Genomic DNA, 25655 nt, shown 5'->3' on the forward strand with positions numbered 1-25655 from the left:
TCCCCATCCCTGATGGCTCATCCTCTGCTTGTCCCCGTGTCCCCATCCCCACTTGTCCCCGTGTCCCCATCCCTGATGGCTCATCCTCTGCTTGTCCCCGTGTCCCCATCCCCACTTGTCCCTGTGTCCCCATCCCTGATGGCTCATCCTCTGCTTGTCCCCGTGTCCCCATCCCCACTTGTCCCCGTGTCCCCATCCCTGATGGCTCATCCTCTGCTTGTCCCTGTGTCCCCATCCCCACTTGTCCCCGTGTCCCCATCCCTGATGGCTCATCCTCTGCTTGTCCCCATGTCCCTGTCCCTGCTTGTCCCCATCCCCACTGGCTCTTCCCCCACTTGTCCCTGTGTCCCCATCCCTGATCGCTCATCCTCTGCTTGTCCCCATCCCTGCCGGCTCGTCCCCATGCCCCCATCCCTGCTGTCCCCATCACTGTCCCAGTCTCCTGTCCCCATACAAGGCCAGTGCCAGCGCTGGGGACCCTCCTGTGTCACAGGAGCTGGTCACATCCCACCTGGGCTCGGGTGGCCCCCTTCCTCCCCAAAACATCCCTTCCAGGTGACGTCCCCAGCAATGCTCCCCCTGGACCCCAGCCAGCTCACCCTCCTCTCCCTCCTCTTCCTCCCGCAGGCATCGAGTGTCCCCGGGGGGCGCGGAACCTGCCGGGGCTGGTGCAGGAGGGGGAGCCCTTCAGCGAGGAGGCCACGCACTTCACCAAGGAGCTGGTGCTGCAGCGGGAGGTAGGGGACACGCGGGGACACGCGTGGGGACACGGCGGGGTGCCGGGCCGGGGGTGCTGGTGATGCCGGGGCGGCGCGGAACTTGCCGAAGGGCAAAGGCGAGGTCGGGGGGGGCTGCACTGCGCCTGTGGTGCCGGATTTGGCCCCGCTCGCCTCTCTGTGTTGGTACGTTGTGGTTTTGCCGCTGTGCTGGATGCTGGTGATGTCCTGGTGTGATGGGTCTGAGCCACGGTGCCGGTGCCAGGCCCTGGTGATGTCCCGGCGTGGGGAGTTCTGAGCCGCGGTGATGGACACCGGTGATGCGCCGGCATGGGGGGTCTGAGCTGGGGTGGTGGATCCTGGTGATGTCCCTGTATGGGGGGTCTGAGCTGGGGTGATGGACACTGGTGATGTCCCTGTGTGGGGTCTGAGCCGCGGTGCCGGCACTGGACGCTGGTGATGTCCTGGTATGGGGACTCTGAGCCACGGTGCTGGTGCCAGACCCGGGCGATGCTCCGACGTGGAGGAGTCTGAGCCGCGGCCGTGCCAGGGGCTGTGCCGGGGGGGCCAGCGCACAGCGGTGCCCATGGGACCCCCATCCCCGCGGCTCCGGCGCTGCTGGGGGTGGGTGGGAGCCGTGTGCTGGTACATACCGGGTGGTGCCGAGAGCATCCCCGGGCGTTTGGTGCCCGTCCGTAAATCCCAGCGACGTCGCGTTTGCTCCGGCACTAAACCTGCCCTGGCTGAAGGCAGCGACGGGGTGGGGATCGGTGGCTTCTCCGGGCAGGGGACAGGTGGGGCCACCTCTGCTGCTTTATTTTATTTTGTTTTATTTTATTTTATTTTCTATTTGTGGGGGTTGCACAGCAGACTCAGGGCGGATGCGCGGTGGCTGCAGGGTGGCTGCAGGGTGGCTGCGTGGCAGATCCACGCCAAACGCACCGTGGACGCGTGGGAGGTGCAGATGCTGCTCGGCAGATGCACGGTGGATGCGCCACCGGCGTGTGGGGTTGCACAGCAGCCGCACAGTGGATACGGGACAGATGCAGCGTGGTTGTGTGGCAGATGCACGATTGATGCACAATGGATGCGTGGTGGATACAGAGTGGCTGCAGAGCAGATGCACAGTGGGTGCAGGGTGGGTGCAGGGGGCTGTTGTGGCAGATGCACAATGGATGCACAGTGGATGCATGGTAGATGTGTGGTAGATGCTCAGCAGATGCTCAGCGGACACAGAACAGACGCACAAGAGACGCAGGGTGGATGCATGGTGGATGCAAAGCAAGTGCATGGTGGATGCAAAGCGAGTGCATGGTGGATGCAGCGCAGGTGCAGGGTGGATGCACCGTGGATGTGTGGGGCTGCACAGCAGCAGCGCAGGGGGTGCAGAGGGGATGCATGGCGGGTGCAGGGAAGATGCCCAGCAGAAGCACAGCGGATGCACAGTGGATTCATGGGGGTTGCACCACAGATGTGTGGGGTTGCACAGCAGATGTGCAGCAGATGCAGGATGGATGCAGGGTAGTTGTGTGGCAGATACATAAGGGATGCACAGTGGATGCCTGGTAGATGCTCAGTGGACACAGAGAGGATGCACAAGAGATGCAAGGTGGATGCACAGCAGATGCAGGGCGGATGCACAGCAGATGCATGGTGGATGCACAGCAAGTGCATGGTGGATGCACAGCAGATGCAGGGCGAATGCAGAGCAAGTTGGATGCACAGCGGGTGCATGGTGGATGCACAGCGGATGCATGGTGGATGCACAGCAAGTGCATGGTGGATGCACGGCGGATGCACAGCAGATGCATGGTGGATGCACAGCAAGTGCATGGTGGATGCACGGCGGATGCACAGCAGATGCAGGGGGGATGCACAGTGGATTCATGGTGGTTGCACCACAGATGTGTGGGGTTGCACAGCAGATGCACAGCGGATGCAGGAGGGATACAGGGTAGTTGTGTGGCAGATACATAAGGGATGCACAGTGGATGCAGGGTAGATGTGTGGTGGATACTCAGCAGATGCTCAGCGGACACAGGACAGATGCACAAGAGATGCAGGCTGGATGCACAGAGGTTATGTGGGGTGCACCACAGAAGCACAGCAGATGCAGGGTAGATGCACAGGAGATGCACGGTGGATGCACAGCAGATGCACAGGAGATGCACAGCAGATGCACAGGAGATGCACAGTGGATGCACAGCAGATGCACAGGAGATGCAAAGTGGATGCACAGCAGATGCAGGGCAGATGCAAAGTGGATGCACAGCAGATGCAGGGCAGATGCATGGCGGATACAGGGTGGCTGCACGGTGGTTGTGTGCCAGATACACGACAGATGCACAGCGGGTGCATGGCGGATGCACAGCGGATGCAGGGCAGATGCACAGAGGATACGTGGGGTTGCACAGCAGATGCAGAGCGGATGTGTAGCAGATTCAGGGCGAATGCACAGAGGATGCAGGGTGAATGCTCAGCAAATGTGTGGGGTTGCACAGTAGAAGCACAGCGGATGCATAGAGGATCTGCATCCCTGCCTGCATGCAGGACAGAATCACAGCAGATGCACAGCAGGTCCACGCTGGATGCACCGTGGATGTACAGTGGATGTGCAGGTCTGCACAGCAGATGCACAGCAGGTCCATACTGGATGCACTGTGGATGTACAGTAGATGTGTAGGGTTGCACAGCAGATGCACAGCAGGTCCACGCTGGATGCACAGTGGATGCAGAGTGGATACAGAGCAGATGCAGGGCGAACGCACAGAGGATGCAGGGCAGGTACACACCAGATGCGGGGTGAACGCACAGAGGATGCAGGGCATATACAGAGCGGATGCGGGGTGGATGCACAGTGGAGCTGTGGATGCACAGCAGATGTGCGGGGTCGCACAGCAGATGCACAGCAGGTCCGTGCTGGATGTGCAGCAGATGCACGCTGGATGCACAGTGGCTGTGCAGGGTTGCACAGCACAAGTACAGCAGGTGCACAGCGGGTCCATGCTGGATGCACAGCGGATGCAGAACGGATGCACAGCAGACGCACGGTGGATGTGTAGCAGACGCAGGGCGAATGCACAGCAGATGCAGGGCAGGTACACACCAGATGCAGGGTGAGTGCACAGAGGATGTGTGGATGCACAGATGTGTGGATGCACAGATGTGTGGGGTCACACAGCAGCACAGTGGGTGAGCAGTAGGTGCAGGGGGATGCCCAGGGGAGGATGTGGCAGATGCAGAGGGGACTCGGTGGTGGATCCACAGCAGATGCGTGATGGATACATGGCTGGTGCATCACGGATACACGGTGAGTGTGTGGTGGATGCATGATGCACACACAACAGATGCATGATGGATACATGGCTGGTGCATCATGGATACACAGTGGGTCTGTGCTGGATGCACAGTGAATGCACGGCAGATGCGTGATGCACACACAGCAGATGCTTGATGTATACATGGCTGATGCATCACGAATACATGATGGGTGTGTGCTGGATGCACGGTGGATGCACGGCAGACGTGTGATGCACACACAGCAGATGCGTGATGGATACACGATGGGTGTGTGGTGGATGCGTGATGGATGCACGGTGGATGCACGGCAGATGTGTGATGCACACGCAGCAGATGCATGATGGATGCATGGCTGATGCATCACGGATATACAGTGGGTCTGTGCTGGATGCACGGTGGATGCACGGCAGATGCGTGATGCACACACAGCAGATGCGCGATGGATACATGGCTGTTGCATCACGGATACACGGTGGATGCGTGCTGGATGCACGATGGATGCACGGCAGATGCGTGATGCATACAGAGCAGATGCTTGGTGGATACACGATGGGTGTGTGGTGGATGCGTGATGGATGCACGGTGGATGCACGGCAGATGTGTGATGCGCACACAGCAGATGCTTGTGGATGCACGATGGGTGTGTGCTGGATGCGTGAAGGATGCACGGTGGATGCACAGCAGACGTGTGATGCACACACAGCAGATGCGTGATGGATACATGGCTGGCGCATCACGGATACACGGTGGATGCGTGATGGATGCACGGTGGATGCACGGCAGACGTGTGATGCACTCGCAGCAGATGTGTGATGGATGCATGGCTGATGCATCACGGATACACAGTGGATCTGTGCTGGATGCACAGCAGATGCGTGATGCACACGCAGCAGATGCATGATGCACAAACGACAAATGCATGGTGGATGCAGGGCAGACCCGTGGCAACCGCCGGCCCGTGCGGCACCTCCCGGCACCGGCGCAGGGCCCTGCTCGGCGGCACAACCTCATATGGCCTCAGCTAATCCGAATTCCATCAGTCGCCCCGCAGGGGAGCGGCTTTATCTTCTCTGCTGAAAAACTGTAAATGACTTTCTTTTGATCTTCAGCAGGAGAACATGGCAAGCTGCGCGGCTGCGGTGCTCCCGGCAGGAGGACGGGCAGCCCCCGGCTGCGGGGGGCACCTTCGAGCGCAGATTTGGGCTTTTCCTGCCAATCCTTCGGGGAAAATGCAGGTGCCGTGGCTGGATCCGGGGGGACGAGGCCAAATCTGGGGGGACGAGGCCAAATCGGGGCTGCTGAACCCATGTAGGGATTTGCCACAAACGTGCCTCCCGTCTCTGCCTTCCCACCCTTGTTTTATTGCGCTCTCATTAAAGTCTCTTGATATTAAAATTCCCTCAACTCCCGCAACTCGGCTGATTGAAACTTCGGTGTCACCGGAGCGCCAGCTCCATTTTGTGTAATTACGCCGTGATTCATAATTTCAATATCGGATGAAAAAATGCCCTCGGCAGCCTTTCCCCGCCTCCCCGAGCGGCTGTGGAGATCAAACTGCGTCGTTCCTGCTCTCCCTACCCCGGCTGGTTGACACCGGCGCTGCCGGCGATTCCTTCATCTCTTTACATTCACCATCGTGTGGCCACGTAAATCCCGACGTGGCGTAATGCGCCGGGGGTGTCCTGGTGTGGGTGCGGAACCACCGCGGTCCCGGCTGCGTCCCGGCACCGCACGGGCTGCGGCTGCTCCGGGGACGGGGACAAGGGCCACGCCGGCAGGGGTGTGGATGCAGGTGTGGGCATGGGGTCCAGATGTGGATGTGGATGCAGATGTGGCCAGAGAAGCAGATGTAGCTGTAGAGGCACTTGTGGGCACCGTTGTAGATGTGGACGGGGATGCAGGTGTGGGCATGAGTCCAGATGTTGATGTGGACGCAGATGTGGCCAGAAAAGCAGGTGTAGCTGTAGATGCAGATGTGGATGTGGGTGCAGATGTAGCCAGAGAAGCAGATGTAGCTGTAGATGCAGTTGTGGGCACGTTGCAGATGTGGACAGGGATGCAGGTGTGGGTATGGGTGCAGATGTGGATGCAGATTTGGCCAGGGAGGCAGGTGTAGCTGTAGATGCAGATGTGGTTGAGGGCGCAGATGTGGCCAGAGAAGCAGGTGTAGCTGTAGATGCAGTGGTGTTCACATTTGCAGGTGTGGACAGGGATGCAGGTGTGGATGCAGGTATGGGAATGGATGCAGGTGCAGCTGTGAATGCGGATGTGGATGTGGACATGGATGCAGATGTATCTGTGGGTGTAGATGTGGTTATGGGTGTCACTGTTGCTGGAGATGCAGGTATGGTTACAGGTGCAGATGTGGTTGTGGATAAAGCTGTGGCTGTGTATGCAGATACGGTTGTGGGTGTAAATGTGGATGCGGATACAGATATGGTTGTAGATGCAGATGTGGATATGGACACTGATGTTTATGTGGCTGGGGCATTGATGCAGATGTGGGTGAAGATGTTTGCACATATACAGACGTGGTTGCAGATGTGGCCATGGGTGCACTTGGTGTTGCTGGTGCAGATGGGGCTACAGACACAGATGTGGCTGTGGATGCAGATGTGGTTGTGGATAAAGTTGTGGTTGTGGGTGTAATGGTGGATACAGGTACAGATGTTATCATGGATGCAGATGTGGGCATATATACATGTGTGACCGTATATGCAAATGCGTTATGGATGCATATATGGCTGCAGGTGCAGATGTGGGCATGGATGCACATGTCACTGCAGGTACAGCTGTTAATTGTGGATAAAGCTGTGGTTGTGGGCTCAGGCATGGGTACAGATACAGATGTGAATACAGATGTGTGCACAGCTGCATGGCACTGTGGCCACCTGTAGGTTTTGGAGCAGCAAGAGCCTGTACCCACCCAAATCACCGCAGGCTGCTGGGCACAGGGATGTGGGGACACAGAGACATGGGGACACTGGGACATGGGGACACTGGGGTGTGCCGGGCCGCTCTGTCCCTCCTCATCGTCTCACGGCGTAAACTGCTGCCAGCTCTCGGGGGTCTTGCCCACTCCTGGGGGTCCTGCCGGCTCTGGGGGTGGAACCCCCGACCCCTGGGTGCCGGCACGGTGGGTGCAGCCGGGCTGGCTCGGCCCCGGCGCCTGTCCCCCCGTCCCCGGCTGCGTTTGTCCTTCCTGCACCCACCCCGGCCGCCCATTCGCCCCATCTGGCCGGGACGCGCGTGGAATTTCGATGGAGCCTCGAACAAAGCCGCAGCTGCCGCCGCGGCGCTGCCGGGGCTGAGCCCAGCGGGCTCTGGGCACTGGGAGGCGCTGGGAAGGGGGGGCTGCTCCGAACAGCTCCTGTGTCCCCCCAAAACAGGCACCCCCAGCCCCGGGGTGGGGTGGCAGCGCTGGGACGGTCCCTTTGTGCGGTGCCACAAGGATGCTGGATTCATCAGAGGCGTCGGGTGAGCCCCACGTTTTGGGGTGCAGCCGGGGAGTTTTGGGGGAGCCCCTGCAGGGGGTGGGCGCCCCGATGGCCCTTGGGGACATTCTCTCTGAGGTGTGTGGTGCCCAGCTGGCAGCGGGGCCACCGTGTCCCTGCGCCCTCTGCCCCGGAGCGGGGGGGACCCCCAAATCCCACCCCCCACGGGGCGCAGTGCCCAAGTTATTTAAGCACCCTCTGGGGGCAGCAGCTCAAAAATGCCCCTAAGGTGCCACCACCCAGCTCTGCCCGCGTGTGCATGTTTGTCCCTTGTCCCCAAATGTGTGGTGGGTGCATAGGTGATGTGTCCCTCATCACCAGCTCCCCCCTGCCCTTCCCAGAGCAGGGAACCCCCGTTTCCCCCCCAGATTTTGGGGCTCCAGCAGGAGCTGGGGGTCAAGGGTAGTGCTTCCTCCCCCCACTGATGGGAGCAAAGCAGCCGGGTGTTTGTCACAAAATCCTCACTGTGATGCTCCTTGTCCCCTCCCTGTCCCCCCCCAGCTCCCCCTCTCAGGAATTCCTGATCCTGCCATGAGCATCTCGGTACCGGCTTTTTAGGGGGAGTCCGTGCAACCCAACCAATGTGGGTTTGCGGGGTTTGTTCCCCTCTTCATTGCCTCCTCGCCCCCATTTTGCCTTTATCCTGACGGTTTTAATTAGAGGCTCCAGCTGCTGTGTCAGCAGTTTGCAGGAGCCCCGGAGGCCGCGGCGCTGTGCCGAGCTGGGAAAAGGGGCAGGTGGTGCTCTGCGGAGCAGGCGGAGAACATCCCTGCCTGCATTCCTGCCTGCAGCCCTCCTGCATCCCTGCCTGGGTCACTGGCTGCATCCCTGCCTGGGTCACTGTCTGCATCCCTGCCTGCATCCCTGCCTGCATCCCTGCCTGCATCCCTGCCTGCATCCCTCCTGCATCCCTGCCTGCATCCCTGCCTGCATCCCTCCTGCATCCCTCCTGTATCCCTGCCTGCATCCCTGCCTGCATCCCTTCTGCATCCCTCCTGCATCCCTGCCTGCGTCCCTGCCTGGATCACTGTCTGCATCGCTGCCTGCATCCCTGCCTGGATCACTGTCTGCATCCCTCCTGCATCCCTGCCTGGATCACTGTCTGCATCGCTGCCTGCATCCCTGCCTGCATCCCTCCTGCATCCCTCCCACATCCCTCCCTGCATCCTTCCTGCATCCCTCCCTGCATCCCTGCCTGCATCCCTGCCTGCATCTCTCCCTGCATCCCTGCCTGCATCCCCTCCTGCATCCCTGCCTGCATCCCTCCCTGCCTGCCACGGGTCCGGTGATGGTCCCCACCTGCCTTCGGTGCTGCCGAGCCCTTCCCAGGGTTGCAGGAGCCGGCATCCTCCAGAGGAGAAGCAGCTCCGGTCCAGGAGCTCATTAAAAGCTTAACGAAGCCTCTCCAGCAGGTCTCAGCCCTCGCTCCTTGACGGAGCCTTTGGGAAAAAATGGGGCTGGAGAGCCTGAAGGGCAGGAGAACATCACCCTGAGCATCCCCCCAAAACTCTGCCCGGGCATCCCTGGGAGCACCTCCCCAAGCATCCCCCCCAAAATTCCCCCAAGCATCCCCTGAGCATCCCCCTAAAATCCCCCCAAAAATCCTCGCGAGCATCCCTTGGAACATACATGGGAGCATCCCCCTAAAGATCCCCCTGAGCATCACCCTCAGCATCTCTGGGAGCATCTCCCCAAAAATTGCCCCAGGCGTCACCCCGACTATCCCCCAAGCATCCCTGGGAGCATCCCCCAACCCCCCCCCCAAAAAAAAATCCCCCCGAGCATCCCTTGGAACATCCCTGGGAGCATCCCCCGCAAAATGCCCTGTGGAATCCCCCCAAGCATCGCCCCAAGCATCCCAGGGAGCATCCCCCCCAAACCTCCCCCTGAGCAGCCCCCCAGGGGGTATCCCCCCAAAAATCCTCCCCAAAATCCCCCCGAGCACCGGCACGTGGCACCGCCTGGCACCAGGACGCTCCGGCTCACCCGCGGTGGCACCGAGCTCGGCAGCTGCGCCGCGGCAGCGCCGGGACGTCTCCCGGCTCCGCGTCCCCCCGCGTCGCGCAAACGAGCAGCCTAATTGTGACAAGGTGCCTGATTTAATTACATCGGCCGGGCTGCCGCCTCTCCCCAAGGTGCAGGTTTATTTTCCAGCACTGGCCGGGTCCCGCCAGGCTCCGCCGGCGCGTCGCGGCGCCCGCTCACCCGGCACTGATGCGCTCCGGGAACCGCCGGCACGTGGCCGCGGCACCGAGGCCACGCGGCGGCCGGGGACATCACGGCAGATATTGGGGACCCCGAGCCCCATCCTGGGGACTGGGGGGGGTCTCACCGGTGCCACCGCGTCCCCCTCTCCACCCGTTTCGGCGTTAAGCGGATGGCGGAGGTTCCAACCCGCCAGGCCGGGGTGCGGCACAGCAGCGCGTTACGCAAATCAGTTGCTAAAGTGTTTATGCAAATGTGCTGCAATCCTAATTACGTGGTGGTGGGGGGGGAACGGCAAATAAAATCCTCTCCCCCTTATAAGAAAGCAGCGCTTGCCGCAGTCAGGAAACGCTTCGGGGAAATAAAACCGCGCGGCACGTGGTGGCAGCTCGGCCGGTGCCGGCACAGCCCCGCGGTGCTGCCGGGGGCGACGCAGGATGGTGCTGAGCCCCCCGGCCCCTTATGCAGTGGGAACGGGGGGACAGTGCGGCGGCTCCGTGCCTCAGTTTCCCCACTGGCGCTGGTGTCCCCGAGGCCCCCACGGTGACCTGGGGACACCCAGAGAAGGTGCCACCCACCCCAGCCAAATTCCCCCTCAGCCTCTTGCCTGCCGGTGGATTTTTGAGGGTATATTGTTAATATTCCAATGTATTTAATATTTAACGACTGACTCACCAGCCCGGTGAAGCCGGTGGCCCGGTGACTAAGTCCCCCGCCCCCCCCCGGCTGGTTTGGCGGCCACGCCGGCAGCGCGTTGGCACCGGATCACCAGAAAGCGCCATTTCTCGGTGCCGTTTGTCACGCTGGGGTGAGCTGAGCCTAAAATCCACGGTCGTTAAGCCGGTGTATCGCCCCCATCCTGCGCCAGCGTCCCGGCGGCGCCGGGCCCGAGCGCCGCAACCAGAAATAATCAAATAGAATTAAAACCGTAAAAAAAAAGAGAAGCCATCTGCAGCACCGGAGCCAAAAATATCCGCAGCAATAAGAATAATTAACGGGAGCCCCGCGTCGGGTTGTGGGGGGGAGGGTGGGCACGGTGACGGCGGCACCGGCGCGGGCGCCCGGTGACACCGGTGACAGCGCCGAGGTGACGCGGTGATGGCAACCGGAGCAGTGACCCGCTCGGGGGGGTGGCAGGAGGCTCTGCCATCCTCCCCACCGCGTCCCATTGCATCCCACCACATGTCGCAGCCGCCGGAGCGTCCCCCCCTTGTCCCCGGTGTCACCTCCGCGGGGGTTTCTCGGCGGTTTTGGTGACATTTGCTATTTTTCCTGAAAGTGCCTGTTCTTAGCGGGTAAATATTTGCCTTTTTCCCAAGCGCGGGTGCCTAATGACTGAGCGGCTCTCGCCGAAAAGCGCCCAAAAGGCCCCCGGTGCCGCGGCACCGTCCCCCTCGCTCACCCAGCACCCCGAGTTTGTGGCGGCGGGGACCCCCACCCGCAGGCGCGCCGTGGGGTGCTGGGGGTGCCGGCACGTGCCGCCGGGGGGGCCGGGCCCCACCGCAGACGTTGCCATAGAAATTATCCGTAAAACCAGGATAAACCCAGAGGTTGAATCACGGGACGCGGCAGCGGCCGCGCGCCCCCCGCGCCCCTTTCGGGGGTTTCCTCGGTAAAGCCGCGGTTTTTGTGGGGGGGCACCATGTGTTGTGGGGTTTGGTGTGGGGCACCCGCCTGGGGGCGGCAGCTCTGGCAGCTGAAATCTTCTGTTTGCTCCCCAAAATAAAGCGGGAGGGGGGGGGGGGCGTGCTTGTACTGTCACCCCTGCCTGCACTGTCACCCCTCTGCCTGCACTGTCACCCCCTACTTGCACTGTCACCCCTCTGCCTGTACTGTCACCCCCCTACATGCACTGTCACCCCCCACTTGCACTGTCACCCCTCTGCCTGTACTGTCACCCCCCTGCCTGCACTGTCACCCCCCTGCCTGTACTGTCACCCCTGCCTGCACTGTCACCCCCCTGCCTGTACTGTCACCCCCCTGCCTGCACTGTCACCCCCCTACTTGCACTGTCACCCCTCTGCCTGTACTGTCACCCCTCTGCCTGCACTGTCACCCCCCTGCCTGTACTGTCACCCCCCTGCCTGCACTGTCACCCCCCTGCCTGTACTGTCACCCCTCTGCCTGCACTGTCACCCCCCTGCCTGTACTGTCACCCTGCCTGTACTGTCACCCCCTGCCTGCACTGTCACCCCCCTACTTGCACTGTCACCCCTCTGCCTGCACTGTCACCCCCGCCTGCACTGTCACCCTGCCTGTACTGTCACCTCCCTGCCTGTACTGTCACCCCTCTGCCTGCACTGTCACCCCCCTGCCTGTACTGTCACCCCCCTACATGCACTGTCACCCCCCCACTTGCACTGTCACCCCTCTGCCTGCACTGTCACCCCTGCCTGCACTGTCACCCCTGCCTGTACTGTTACCCCCCCTGCCTGCAGATTTGGTGGGAGATTCAGGCAGGAAAGTTTCCCAGGCCTGGCAGCGGGGACCAAGCAGCTCCAGAGCCCCCCCAGTCACACCACAGCCCCCCAGTCACACCACAGCCCCCCAATCACACCACAGTCCCCCCAGTCACACCACAGCCCCCCAGTCACACCACAGTCCCCCCATGGCATCGCAACCCCCCTGTTCTCACTGCAGCCCCCCCATTGCACTGCACCCCCAATCACCCTGCAGCCCCTCCAATCACCCTGCAGCCCCCCGTGATCATGCTGCAGCCCCCCAACCACCCTGCGGCCCCCCCATTGCACTGCAGCCCCCCCGTTGTGCTGCAGCCCCTCTATCCCCCACTGCAACCCCTTGCGCTGCTCACACTGCAGCCCCTAATGATGCTGCAACCCCCCCATGCACACTGCAGCTTCCCCGGTGACACTGCAGCCCCCCGGTGACACTGCAGCCCTCCCGGTCATGCTGCAGCCCCCCCGATGGCATCGCAACCCCCCTGCTCACGCTGCAGCCCCTTTATGGGGATTCTGCTGCAGCCCCCCCAAGCACTGCACCCCTGATCACGCTGCAGCCCCCCAATGACACTGCAACCCCCCAGTCACGCTGCAGCCCCCCAGTGACACTGCACCCCCCCAGTCACGCTGCAGCCCCCAATGACACTGCAACCCCCCAGTCACGCTGCAACCCCTGGCACTGACCCCACTGCAGCCCCTGATCATGCTGCAGCCCCCCCCAGTCACACTGCAGCCCCTTTATGGGGAACCCGCTGCAACCCTGCATCGCGCTGCACCCCCCGATCGCTCTGCAGCCCCCCCATCACCCTGCAGCCCCCCCATCACCCCGCAGCCCCCCCATCACCCTGCAGCCCCCCCATCACCCCGCAGCCCCCCCATCACCCTGCAGCCCCCCCATCACCCCGCAGCCCCTCTGATTGTGCTGCAGCCCCTTGCACTGATCACTCTGCAACTCCCAATGATGCTGCAACCCCCCCGCTCACACTGCAGCCCCCCCGGTGACGCTGCAGCCCCCCGATCACACCGCACCCCTCCACCCCATCATGCCGCAGCCCCCCCGGACCACTCTGCAGCCCCCCAATGACTCTGCAGCCCCCCAATGACTCTGCAGCCCCCCAGTCGTGCTGCAACCCCCCTGGATCGCTCTGCAAACCCCAATCACCCTGCAACCCCCCGATCACATTGCAGCCCCCCAGTCACGCTGCAACACCCCCAGATCACTCTGCAGCCCCCCCTGTCCCACCGTAGACCCCCCCCTGGCACCCCCAGCCCTTTTTTATAGTTTATTGGCTCAGGGGTCTAATTTAAGCCTAAAATTAAAGCCAAAAGTGCTTCGATAAAGCCAATAATTCACTGCAGCCCCCCCCCGGGCTCCAAATTGGGGGTTTGCATGGGGGGGAGGAGGAGGAGGAGGTGCTGGGGGATGAAGGGCCCCCCCAGCAAAGCGGGGGTTGGGGGGGCTGGGCCCGGTTTGCGTTGGCGGCCCGACCGGAGCGATAAGAGCGGGAATAAAGAGCAAAAGCAGCCGCGTGTTGTGGTGGAAACCTGCCCAGATTTCACCCAAAAAAAGGCAAAAAGAGCCTAAAAAACCAACTAGAAGCCCTGCGGCCAGGGGCGGGGGCACGGCGGGTCCCCTCCGTGTCCCCAGGCGGGGCGAGGGGGTCACCAGGGGTCCCGATTCCACCCCACGGCCGCAGGGACATGGGGACAGCAACGGGGTGGCCCTGGGGCTGCCGGTGGCACTGCCACAAGGGCTGGCATGGGGGTGGTATCTTGGGGACACCGCTGCCCGCGGGGGTCCCCGTGTCCCCACCCCCAGGGCACCCTGTGTCCCCTCTGTTGGCACCTTGTGTCCTGGTGTCCCTGCGGGACTGGGGGTCCCACTGTCCCTCACTGCCAGGGGTCCCCGTGTCCCTTGCAGAACTGGGGGTCCCGGTGTCCCCACAGGACTGGGGGCCCCAGGTCCCCATGTGCCTTGCAGAACTGGGGGTCCCCGTGTCCCTGTAGGACTGGGGGTCCCTGTGCCCCCACCATCAGCACCCAGGGCAGCCTGTGTCCCTGCCACCAGCAGCTGGGGGTCCCCATGTCCCTGCACGGCGGGAGGTCCCTGTGTCCCCACAGAACTGGGGGTCTCAGTGTCCCCCCAGAACTGGATGTCCCAATGTCCCCACAGAGCTGGGGATCCCCATTGTCCCTGCACAGCCAGGGGTCCTGGTGTCCCTATAAAACTGGAGATCTCCATGTCCCCCCACACTCAGGGGTCCCAGTGTCCCCACAGAACTGGGGGTCCCAATGTCCCCCCAGAACTGGATGTCCCAGTGTCCTCCTAGAACTGGGGGTCCCAGTGTCCCCAAAGGACTGGGTGTCCCAATGTCCCCCCAGAACTGGATGTCCCAGTGTCCCCCCAGAACTGGGGGTCCCAGTGTCCCCACAGAACTGGGAGTCCCAATGTCCCCCCAGAACTGGATGTCCCAATGTCCCCACAGAACTGGGGGTTCCAGTGTCCCCACAGAACTGGGGGTCCCAGTGTCCCCACAGAACTGGATGTCCCAATGTCCCCACAGAACTGGGGGTTCCAGTGTCCCCACAGAACTGGGGGTCCCAGTGTCCCCCCAGAACTGGACGTCCCTGCAGAACTGGATGTCCCAGTGTCCCCACAGAACTGGGGGTCCCAATGTCCCCCCAGAACTGGATGTCCCAGTGTCCTCCCAGAACTGGGGGTCCCAGTGTCCCCACAGGACTGGGTGTCCCTGCAGAGCTGGGGGTCCCAGTGTCCCCACAGAACTGGGGGTCCCAGTGTCCCCCCAGAACTGGATGTCCCTGCAGAACTGGGGGTCCCAGTGTCCCCCCAGAACTGGATGTCCCAATGTCCCCCCAGAACTGGATGTCCCAGTGTCCCCACAGAACTGGGGGTTCCAGTGTCCCCACAGAACTGGGGGTCCCAATATCCCCCAACACCCAGGGTCCCCTCCCCACCGGGGTACCACCCATGTCCCCCCCACCCCCCCAGGGCGGGCAGCGGGACCGGCTGCGGGTGATTCATCCCACTCCCCCCCCACCTTTCCCCCCCCCGCCTTTCCTGCCCAATCACATGTTTCCATAATTGGGGGGGGGGGGGGGTAACAGGCCTGACCCCCCCCAGGCATCCCCTGGGGGGCCCATCCCATGATACCGGGTGGGAGCGGGGGGGGGCGGGCAGTCCCAACGCTTGGGTACCCGGTGGGGGGGGACACCGCACCGCCCCCCCCGAGCGACCCGCCGGCTCAACCCCAGGGACACGCCATTACAAATTTTCAACAATATTTATTAAAATACAAAAATACACTTGTTTTCCTTTTTTTTTGTTGTTTTTCGCGGTGTTGCTCAGAGTACAGTCAGATTGTTCTGGCGTTTATATAGAGACATATAGATATAGATAGAACTTCTGCATCTCAGCCTCCCCCCCCACCCCCACCCCCCCCCCCGACTTTTAATTCCGATTTGACACCCTCCGGTAAATTCGGTTTTTGTTGTAGTTTTTAAAGCTAAAATAAGAAATTAAAGTAGTTTCCAGTGCCCGAGCGGCCGGGGAGGACCCCCCCGCCCCCCCCACGGACCCCCCCACAAGCCACCGCAGATGCTGGTGGCCCCCACAGCCTCTTGAGCCCTTAATTTCTCCACCCGCCCCCCCCTTCCCCACCCCATATCCATGGGGTGAGGGTTTGGGGGGGGGCCCATCCTTGCACCCACCTGGGGAAGGGAAAAGAGGGGAGGGGGGGAATAACCCCCCACCCCCCCCCCCAAAAAAAAAACACCAAAAAGGACTAAAAACCGCAGCGTGGTGCTGGGGGGGCTACAATCATATGTCAGGTCTCCCAGTGGGGGGGGCCCCCAAACCGCCCCCCCCCGGGAGCCTTAGCCCTGTGCCGGCGGTGGACACCGGGTGCGGTGGATGGGGGGCAAAGCCGGGGGGGGGGGGGGCACCCTCTCCTCACCCCCGCCCCCCACCCAACACCCCCTCCCAGCACCCACCCACCTGGGGGGGGCTTTATATTTCCCCCCCCCTATTTTAATCTATTTTTTGTTGTTAATTTTTTGCTTTAATACATTACAGACGTCCGTCCCCACCCACAGGCTGCACACCCACCCCCCAAAAAAATACCCCCGCCCCCCCCCCAAAAATAAAAAGTAATGAATTTCTTTATTGCATTTGGAAGATTTTGGCTCACGCCGCCGTCCCGCTCCCGGCAGCGCCGGGGGGGGCGTGGGGTTGGGGGGGTCCCTGGGACAAATGGGGGGTCCCTGGGACATGGGGGGTCCCTGGGACACGGTGGGTCCCTGGGACACTGGGCGTCCCTGGAACATGGGGGGTCCCTGGTACACATGGGGGGTCCCTGGGACATGGGGGGTCCCTGGGACACACGGGGGGTCCCTGGGACGCAGGGGGGATCCCTGGGACACAGGGGGGGGGATCCAGCCGCATCCTGCCCCCCCCCCGGCCCCCACGTGCTGCGCCCCCGCTCGCCGCCCCCCCGCGCTGCGCCGGGGCCGTTTTGCCGCCGCTCCGCTCTCTGCAATTCCCAATTTTTCTCCTATTTTTCTATAGAACTCGCGAGTTATAAAATAGTTTCTTTGTGGGTTTTTTTCCCCTTTGTTTTTCTTTTGTTTTGTTTAAATTTTAATATAATCTGCTTATCAGCCCATAGATTTAATATATAAGCATGTACAAGAAAAAAGTCTCTCCCCCGCTCTGTACAAAAGTAGCTGTCTATTCTTTCCCCCCGCCTTTGTTGATTTTGTTGTGCATTCTATTGCATTTGTTATTGTTTTTTGTTTTTTTTTTTTTTTTGGGGGGGGGGTTGGGAAATGGGGAAAAAAAAGAAGCCCCCCCCCCAAAAAAAAAAAAAAAAATTGAAGTCATATCTGGGTTTCCTGCACTTTCTCCTTGGGGTGGGTCTGAATTATATAGGGGTCGGCGAGGGGGGGGTGCAGCGAGTTCCCCAGGCTGTTCTCGGTCCAGTGGGCCCCGTGCGCCGCCTTGTAGGTGTTGTAGTTGATGTGGTCGTGGATGGCGGGCAGCACCACGGCCCCCTCACCTGAGGCGCCGGCCGGAGCCGCCGGCGCGGCCGCGGGCGCCATGTCCTCGTCCACCTGGATGATCTCGACCGTCCGGGCGGCCGTCACGGTGCTGCGCTGCTGGTGCCGCTTGCGGAGCTTGTAGAAGACGATGAGCATGGCGGCGGCCAAGAGCGTCACGGCCACGAAGCAGCCGATGATGATCTTGGTGGTCTTCATCACCTCGTCCAGGCTGGTCTGCGTCTTGTCGCCGGCGTCGGCGGTGGGCACCGCCACCTGCTTGGGCGTGCGCGTGGTCTGGACCAGGACGGTGGTGGTGGTGGTGTAGGCCGGCTGGTAGCCCGTGGAGGTGGTGGGCACGGGCTTGGTGAACTTGGGGGAGATGTCCTCCGGGGAGATCTCGGTGGTCTCCACCGTGACGGTGGTGAAGAAGCTGTAGTTGGAGGTGTTGAGCTCGGCCGTGCTCACGTTGAGGTAGGCCGAGGCGTTGGAGTTGCCCGCCACGTTGGTCACCATGCAGGTGTAGACCCCGGTGTCCGTCAACAAGACGTGGGAGAAGTTCAAGGTGCCGTCGTTGAGGACGGAGATGCGCGGGTGGCTGGACGCGTGGCTCAGCACCGTCCCGTTAGGCAGCAACCACCTAACGGACGACATGGAAGGAGTTCGACACTTGAGCTCGGCCACCCGCCCCTCGGAGATGTTGAGGTCCATGGGGGCGTCCATGATGAAGGGCGCCGAGCACTGGAAGGAGGTCTGGTCCACCTCCACCAGGAACCTGCCCCGCATGTGCAGCGGGGCATGGCAGCGCCCGCAGCAGGTGGAGTTGGTGGGGATGTACTCCCGCAGCCACCACGACAGCCAGAGGATGTCGCAGTCGCAGTCCCAGGGGTTGTGGTGCAGGTGGAGCTCCACCAGGTACCGCAGCGGGGCGAACAGGTCGTGGGGCAGGGACGAGAGGTTGTTGTGGGCCAGGTTGAGCTCCACCAGCGCCGTCAGGTCGTCGAAGGCGTTCCGCTCGATCAGGTTGATCTGCGAGTTCATAATCCAGAGTTTTTTGAGGGATTTGAGCCCGTGGAAGGAGCCCGGTTTGATCTCGGGGAAGTTATTGCCCGACATCTCCAGCTCCTCCAGCCCCACCAAGGGCGTCAGGTTGGGCATGTCCTTAATGTTGCACATCCCCAGGTTGAGGTACTTGAGGTTGTACAAGCCCTCGAAAGCCCCCTCGGAGATGTACTCCAGCTTCTTCAGCTCGCCCAGGTCCAGGCGCATGAGCGAGGGCACCCGGTTGAAGGCGTACGAGGGGATGCTCTCGATGGGGTTGTTCCTCAGCCACAGCTCCCGCAGCTTGGACAGGTACTCGAAGGCCCCGCTGGGGATGACGGTCAACCAGTTGTCGAAGAGCTCCAGGGTGTTGAGGCTGGCCAGGCCGTTGAACGCCCCCACCTCGATCTGCCGGATGGCGTTCCTGCCCAGCTGCAGGACCTCCAGGTGGTGCAGGTGCCGGAACGTGTCCGCCTGGATCAGCTGGATGTTGTTCTCCATCAGGTTGAGGTACCGGGTGTTGGAGGGGATGCCGGGGGGCACCTCGGCGAGGCCGCGCCGGGTACACACCACTTTGCTGAACTGGTTACTGCAGGAGCACACGGAGGGGCAGCTCTGGGGTCCCGGCGAGGCGGCGGTAACGTATAGAATCCACGCGTTGAGGGCCAGGTAGGAGCCCAGGGCAGCTCTCCAGGCGCGGCGGCGGCGGTGGTGGTGACCAGTTACCTGCCACAAGAGCTTCATGATGTGGCACGTTCATCATTCACCATCGTCTGGGGATGTCGGCGTGAAAAGGAGAAACTGGCTCAGGGCCCCCCCCTCTCCCGGCTCCGACAAGCTGGGCCCGGCTGGCCGGAGGGGGGGGGGGGTCGCGGTGTTGGGGTGGGGGGGTGCGCAGGGAAGCGAGGAGGGGGGGGTGAAGGAAATATGAAAATTTAGGCAAAAAATTAAAGAAGGAAAAGTGGGGGGGGGTTGGAAAGAGGCGCCCGCCCGGCCGGCCGAGCCCCGCGCTCCAGCCCTACCTACCTGGGGGGGCTGCTCCGGGGGGAGCTCAGCGCCGAGCAAAGCGGGGAGAGGGGATGGGAAAAGGAGGGGGGGGGGGGGGCTCCGAAAAATAAATAAAAATAGAAATAAAAATTAAAAAGAAAAGCCAAAATGGCTCCTGGAGGCTGCGGTGCAGGGGTGCGGGCGGGGGGGCGGGCGGGGGGCGGCCCGGCTAAGCGGGGGCCCGGCAGCCCCCCAGCGCGGCCGTTCCCGCCGCTGCCCGCGCCCCGCGCCGCCCCCGCCCCTGCGGCCGCCCCGGCCCGGCCGGCATGGCAGCCCCCCCCCCGGGGAGAAACCCGAGCGGCGGAAACCCGGCCGCGAATATCGAGAATTAATGAAAAATAATCGGAAATTAAAAAACAAAAAAAAAAAAATCGGAAATTTTTAAAAATGGAAAATTGAAAAATGGAAAATTAAAAAATCGAAAATTAGGAGAAATCGGGAATTAAAAAAAAAAAAAGGAATTAAAAAGGGAAAATAAAACTAAAAGATCGGAAATCGAAAATTAAAAAAAAGAATCGGAAAAGAAAAAATAAAAAAAAATGGGAAAATCGAAACTGAAAACTAAAAAAAGGTGAAAAATCAAAAATCAAAATGAAGAATTCAGGAAATTTTTAAAAATCGCGGAAGAAATTATTAAGAATTTAAAGAAAAAAAATAAATTAAATTAAAATTAAAAGAAAAAAAACGGACGGACGGGGGGGTGTCTAGAAAAATAAATAAATAAATAGCCAAAAGCCCCCAAAGGAGAGAAAAAAAACAACCCGCGGAGGGGAAAGGCCAAAGCGGGGGGGGTGTCGCGGGGGGGGTGTCGCGGGGGGGGGGGTGAGCTCCGGCACGTCTCTCGGCGGCTCCTCTCGGGGTTGTGTTGCGGGGTGGGGGGGGGGTCCCGTCCCCCCGTTCCCGTGTGTCCGTTGTCCCGCGTTCCGTCGGCGCCCGGTGCGGGTGTCGCGTTCAGCGGGCGGGCGGGGGGGCGGTGGCGTCGGTGGCCGTCCCGGGGCCGGCGGGCATCCTCCGGTGCTAACGGGCGCGGGGGCCCCGCGGAGCCCCGCGGCTGCGGGCGGTGCGGGCGGTGCGGGCGGCAGCCGCGCAGGCGGCTCTCGCATCCTTTTGTCCTTCAGCGGAGGCAGCGCGGATGAATCGCTGACGCATCGTGTTGGGAGCCCGGCACCAGCGGGGGATGCTCAGCACCGCCGGCCTGACCCCCCCCAAACCTCCCCAAACCTCCTCCCCCCCCCCACCCCGCTCCGCTTTCCCCACCCCCCCCACCCCCCGGGCCGCCCCCCCCCAACTCGGCTCCGGTTTGCCGGTGCGGCGGGGAAGGAGCTATTTTGGGGCTGGTTGCTTTGGGGAGGAAGATGCGGGATGAGCTTCCTCTTCCTCCTCCCTCCTCCTCCTCGTGGCGCTGGGAATATTGGGGAGGGGGGGCTGACCCCCCCACCCCGGAGGAGGGGAGCGCCGCGGGGCGCGGACGGACAGACGGACGGATGGCCGGACGGAGGCGGCGCGGTGCGAATGGAGCGGCTTTAAGGTGATGGGGAGCGGGGGGAGACACGCGGGTCCGTCCGTGACTGGTGCCCCAACCCCCCCGTGTGTGCCACAGACCCCCCCCCGTGTCCCCAGCTGAGACCTGACACAAGCTGGGACACGGGTGGGGGGGTCGGGGGGTGGGCGCAGTGATGGGTGCGTCAGTGCTGCCTGCTTTTGGGGTGCGGAGTGGGATCGGGGGGTTGTGCCCCCCACCATGGAGCCCGCCCCCCCCACACTGTTTTATCCTCCCCCCATTGAGCTTCGCCGGGGGCCCCAGAGGAGCCTCGGTTGAGTTTTAATTAATAAAAGAAAACGAGGACGCGGGGGGGTGGGAGGGCAGGATGTGTCCCAGTGGGTCTGTGGTGCTGCGGGGGGTCCCGAGGTCCTGGATTTGGGGGCCCCTGGCCCCCCAGACTGGCAGTGAGGGGGTGCTGGGGGGGTGCCTGGAGGGGAAACCCGGGAGTGTCTTTCTTTGGGGGGGGTAAAATTCCACCCCCCCATCTGATGTACATTCTCCGGTGTCTGATAGAAGCCACATCCCTGCCGGGGTGGGGGTCCCTGGGGACCCCGAGCAGGATTTTGGTGTCTGCGCGGGGGGGATGTGTTGACAGCACCCGCCATGCAAGGGAATGGAGCTGGGACCCCCCCCTGAGATCGGGGCTGGGACTCCCCCCGGGAATGGGACCGGGACCCCCCAGGAGTGGGGCTGAGCCCCCCTTGGGCTCTGGGGGTGAGGATGAGGAGTGGGGCTGGCACAGCCTGGCAGGGACCCCCCCAGCACGCCCTGGGGACATAAAGTTGGGGACACAGCTTCACTGGGCACCTCAGCTTCGGGATGGGGTGCAGGGATTTGTCCCCCCCCATCCCCTGACTGACTCATCACCCCCACCCAGGCCCCCGCTCCCCCGGGGCTGTGCCCACCGGTGACACCCTGAGCTGTCACCCAAGGTGGCTCAGGAGTGGCCCCTTGGGGACACTATGTGTGACAGCACCCCGGGACACTCCTGCCCTTGCTCCCTGCCCCATGCTGGGGTCACTGTCCCCACATTGGTGGCACATCCCCAGGGGGGCCACTCTGCAGCCCCCCTAGTGCTCCCCACTGCCAGGTGTGGCAGCGACATCCCCCGGGTGCCGCAGGACCTGGTGGCCTCATCCACCCCACGAGTGTCCCCCCGTGTGCCCCGCAGCAGGAGCCCATCAGTGTCCCGCTCGACCCCTCACCGGTGACCCCGCTGCAGGGGGTGGCACGGGGGACAGGGACACCTTTGCCACCAGTGTGTCACCCTGTGACATTTTAGGGTCCCACCGTGTGTGCATGGGGTGCTGCAGCCGTCTGGCGGTGGCACAGGCGTCCCTGGGGACAGCGGGTGACCACGGGCTGCTGCACGGGGGGAGGGAATTTTACAGGTATCTTAAAGCAGCAGCGAAAGGTTCCGCTGGGATTGACGAGCGTCGGGACGGCAAAACCAGCTCCACGGCCGGCAGCGCCAAACCCCATTAACCGCGCAGGCGGCTGCGGCACCATCATTCAATTATCGCAACGTGGCACCTGTACCGCGGCACGAGGACCCGTCCGTCCCCCTCGCGCTCGGCCCAAAGCTCGCCGTACCCTCCTCCGGCACCGTGGCTGCTGCCACGCGTGGTGCCGGTGTGTGCCGTGCCGGCGGCCACGGCGCCCGCCAGCCAAACCCCGGCCTGGGTGATGGGAAGGGGCTGCGGGAAGGTGAGGACCCTCTGCGGCGCCAAAGCAGCCGCCCAGCACCGCTCTGTCCGGGCGGGTGCAATTAGCAACCAGCCCCTAACGAGGGATGGATGGCGGAGGGCTGCAGCCGGCGGGAGGTTGGTGCGGTGCCGGGAGGCCCCGCGGCGCCGCGGTACTGGGGGTCGGTGCTCGGTGGAGGGGCTGGCAGACCAAACGCACGCACCCATGGGTGCCCTGTAGGTGGCTGCGCTTACGGCCCGGCGCAGGGTCGAGTTTTGGCCGGGGCGTGCGGTGCCGCACCGGCTGCGCTGCGCCCGCTGCCGTGCGGTCCGGCTGCCGCTAGATGGAAACGTGGCTTCGCGCCCGAGGCCACCACGGATCGGTGCTCCAGGTGGTGCGGCCCCACGCACGCCGGGGCTGCGGGGGACACGCGTGGGGCACGTCCCCTGCCCGCGCCGGGTGCTCTGACTGCGGGGACACATTTTTGGGGTGCTGGAAGCAGCCCAGGAGGGACCCGCTGGGGTCGGGGATGGCTGGAGGGGTCCAGGGTGCTCAGGGGACTCCGGGCTCCCTCCTCTTCCTCGCAGGCAGCAGGCAGGGCCGGCAGCGGGCAGTGTGGGCAGTGCAGGCAGCGCAGGCAGTGCAGGCAGCAGAGCCCATCAGCATGCCGGTGCGTGCCTGCGTGCCGGCAGCCTTGGCTCGCCGCCACCCCCGCTGCTCTCAAAGGGGCTTTGTGTGCGCGGAAGCTCCGGGACTTGGCCGCCCCCCCCGCCCCATGGGTGGACACTTTTGGGGGTGTCCTCGTGCTGGGGTGGGTGGGAGGCGGGGGGACCCCCACCGTGGGCAGGGATTGGGTGCTGCACAGGGCACTGGGCACGACTGGCCCCACTGGCTCCAGCTGCTGCATCTCCTGCCTGTACGGTATCTCCTACCTGTACTACATCTCCTGCCTGTGCACCATCTCCTGCCTGCACGGCGTCTCCTGCCTGCACTGCATCCCCTGCCTGTGCACCATCTCCTGCCTGCACACCATCTCCTGCCTGTACTACATCTTCTACCTGTGCAGCATCTCCTGTCTGCGCAGCATCTCCTGCCTGCACTGCATCTCCTGCCTGCACACGATCTCCTGCCTGCACTGCATCTCCTGCCTGCACGGCATCTCCTGCCTGCACGGCATCCCCTGCCTGCACACCATCTCCTGCCTGCACGGCATCCCCTGCCTGCACACCATCTCCTGCCTGCACGGCATCTCCTGCCTGCACACCATCTCCTGCCTGCACACCATCTCCTGCCTGTACTACATCTCCTGCCTGCACTGCATCTCCTGCCTGCACACGATCTCCTGCCTGCACTGCATCTCCTGCCTGCACGGCATCTCCTGCCTGCACACCATTGCCTGCCTGCACACCATCTCCTTCCTGCACGGCATCTCCTGCCTGTACTACATCTCCTGCCTGTACTACATCTTCCACCTGTGCAGCATCTCCTGTCTGCACAGCATCTGTTTGTGGAGCATCTCCTGCCTGCACCGATTCTCCTGCCTGCACGGCATCTCCTGCCTGTGTATCCCCAAAGTACCATGAGGCCACAAGCCCCTGGGTTGGGGACCAGCAGGAGCTCCAGGGGACACCAAGCCTGTCCCCAGCGCCCCCACCCTGCAGACTCCAGGGTTACGGGGTTTAACTCCCATCACAACCTTAACAAGTGCCACTGGGGGTGTCACCCGTCCCCAGCTCAGAGCGGGACTGGGGGATCTGGGGGTGTCACCCGTCCCCAGCTCAGAGCAGGACTGGGGATCTGGGGGTGTCACCCGTCCCCAGCTCAGAGCAGGACTGGGGATCTGGGGGTGTCACCCGTCCCCGGCTCAGAGCAGGACTGGGGGATCTGGGGGTGTCACCCGTCCCCAGCTCAGAGCAGCACTGGGGATCTGGGGTGTCACCCGTCCCCGGCTCAGAGGAGGACTGGGGATCTGGGGTGTCACCCGTCCCCGGCTCAGAGCACGACTGGGGGATCTGGGGTGTCACCTGTCCCCAGCTCAGAGCAGGACTGGGGATCTGGGGGTGTCACCCGTCCCCAGCTCAGAGCAGGACTGGGGGATCTGGGGTGTCACCTGTCCCCAGCTCAGAGCGGGACTGGGGGATCTGGGGTGTCACCCGTCCCCAGCTCAGAGCAGGACTGGGGGATCTGGGGTGTCACCTGTCCCCAGCTCAGAGCAGGACTGGGGGATCTGGGGTGTCACCTGTCCCCAGCTCAGAGCGGGACTGGGGGATCTGGGGTGTCACCCGTCCCCAGCTCAGAGCAGGACTGGGGGATCTGGGGTGTCACCCGTCCCCAGCTCAGAGCAGGACTGGGGATCTGGGGGTGTCACCCGTCCCCAGCTCAGAGCAGGACTGGGGGATCTGGGGTGTCACCCGTCCCCAGCTCAGAGCAGGACAGTCTGCAGAGGTCCTGGGCGGTGTCACTGGATTTGGGGACAGACACTGTCCCAGGTGATGAGCAGGGACCCCAGAGGTTGGGGGGCTGTGGCAGTGCTGTGGGGTGATATGCACAGGGGTGCGTGGGGTGCAGGGTTTGCACACTCTGATTTAATGTGGTTTGCACACTCTGGTTTGCACACTCCAGTTCGCTCTCTGATTTGCACACTCCAGTTTGCACACTGGTTTTGGTTTGCACACTCCAGTTTGCACACTGGTTTTGGTTTGCACACTCCAGTTTGCACACTGGTTTTGGTTTGCACACTCCAGTTTGTACATGCCAGTTTGCACACTCCAGTTTGCACACTCCAGTTTGTACATGCCAGTTTGCACACTCCAGTTTGCTCACTGGTTTGCTTTGCGCACTCCAGTTTGCACACTCCAGTTTGCACACTCCAGTTTGCCCACTCCGGTTTGCTCACTGGATTTGGTTTGCACACTCCAGTTTGCACATGCCAGTTTGCACACTCCAGTTTGCACACTGGTTTTGGTTTGCACACTCCAGTTTGCACACTCCAGTTTGTACATGCCAGTTTGCACACTCCAGCTTGCTCACTGGTTTGCACACTCCAGTTTGCACACTCCAGTTTGTACATGCCAGTTTGCACACTCCAGTTTGCTCACTGGTTTGCACA

At 62.3% G+C, this 25655-nt stretch overlaps 2 protein-coding genes across 2 annotated transcripts in view; one reads left to right on the forward strand and one right to left on the reverse strand.

The window, feature by feature from the left end:
* SND1 (staphylococcal nuclease and tudor domain containing 1) overlaps positions 1-25655 on the forward strand; it is a 139512-nt gene that overhangs the window by 104327 nt on the left and 9530 nt on the right. The window contains exon 16 of the mRNA XM_082043181.1: positions 628-737. Coding sequence (XP_081899307.1) covers positions 628-737 — 110 coding nt within the window. The remainder of the gene's footprint in view (positions 1-627; positions 738-25655) is intronic.
* Positions 17071-19090, reverse strand: LRRC4 (leucine rich repeat containing 4; the record flags this gene model as incomplete). The annotated part of the gene is made up of 1 exon (XM_082062234.1): positions 17071-19090. The coding sequence occupies exon 1, from the start codon at positions 19012-19014 to the stop codon at positions 17071-17073; it is 1944 nt and encodes a 647-aa protein (XP_081918360.1). The 5' UTR covers positions 19015-19090.

Source organism: Streptopelia decaocto (assembly GCF_964273445.1).
Source record: "Streptopelia decaocto genome assembly, chromosome: 1".
Classification (NCBI taxonomy): domain Eukaryota; kingdom Metazoa; phylum Chordata; class Aves; order Columbiformes; family Columbidae; genus Streptopelia; species Streptopelia decaocto.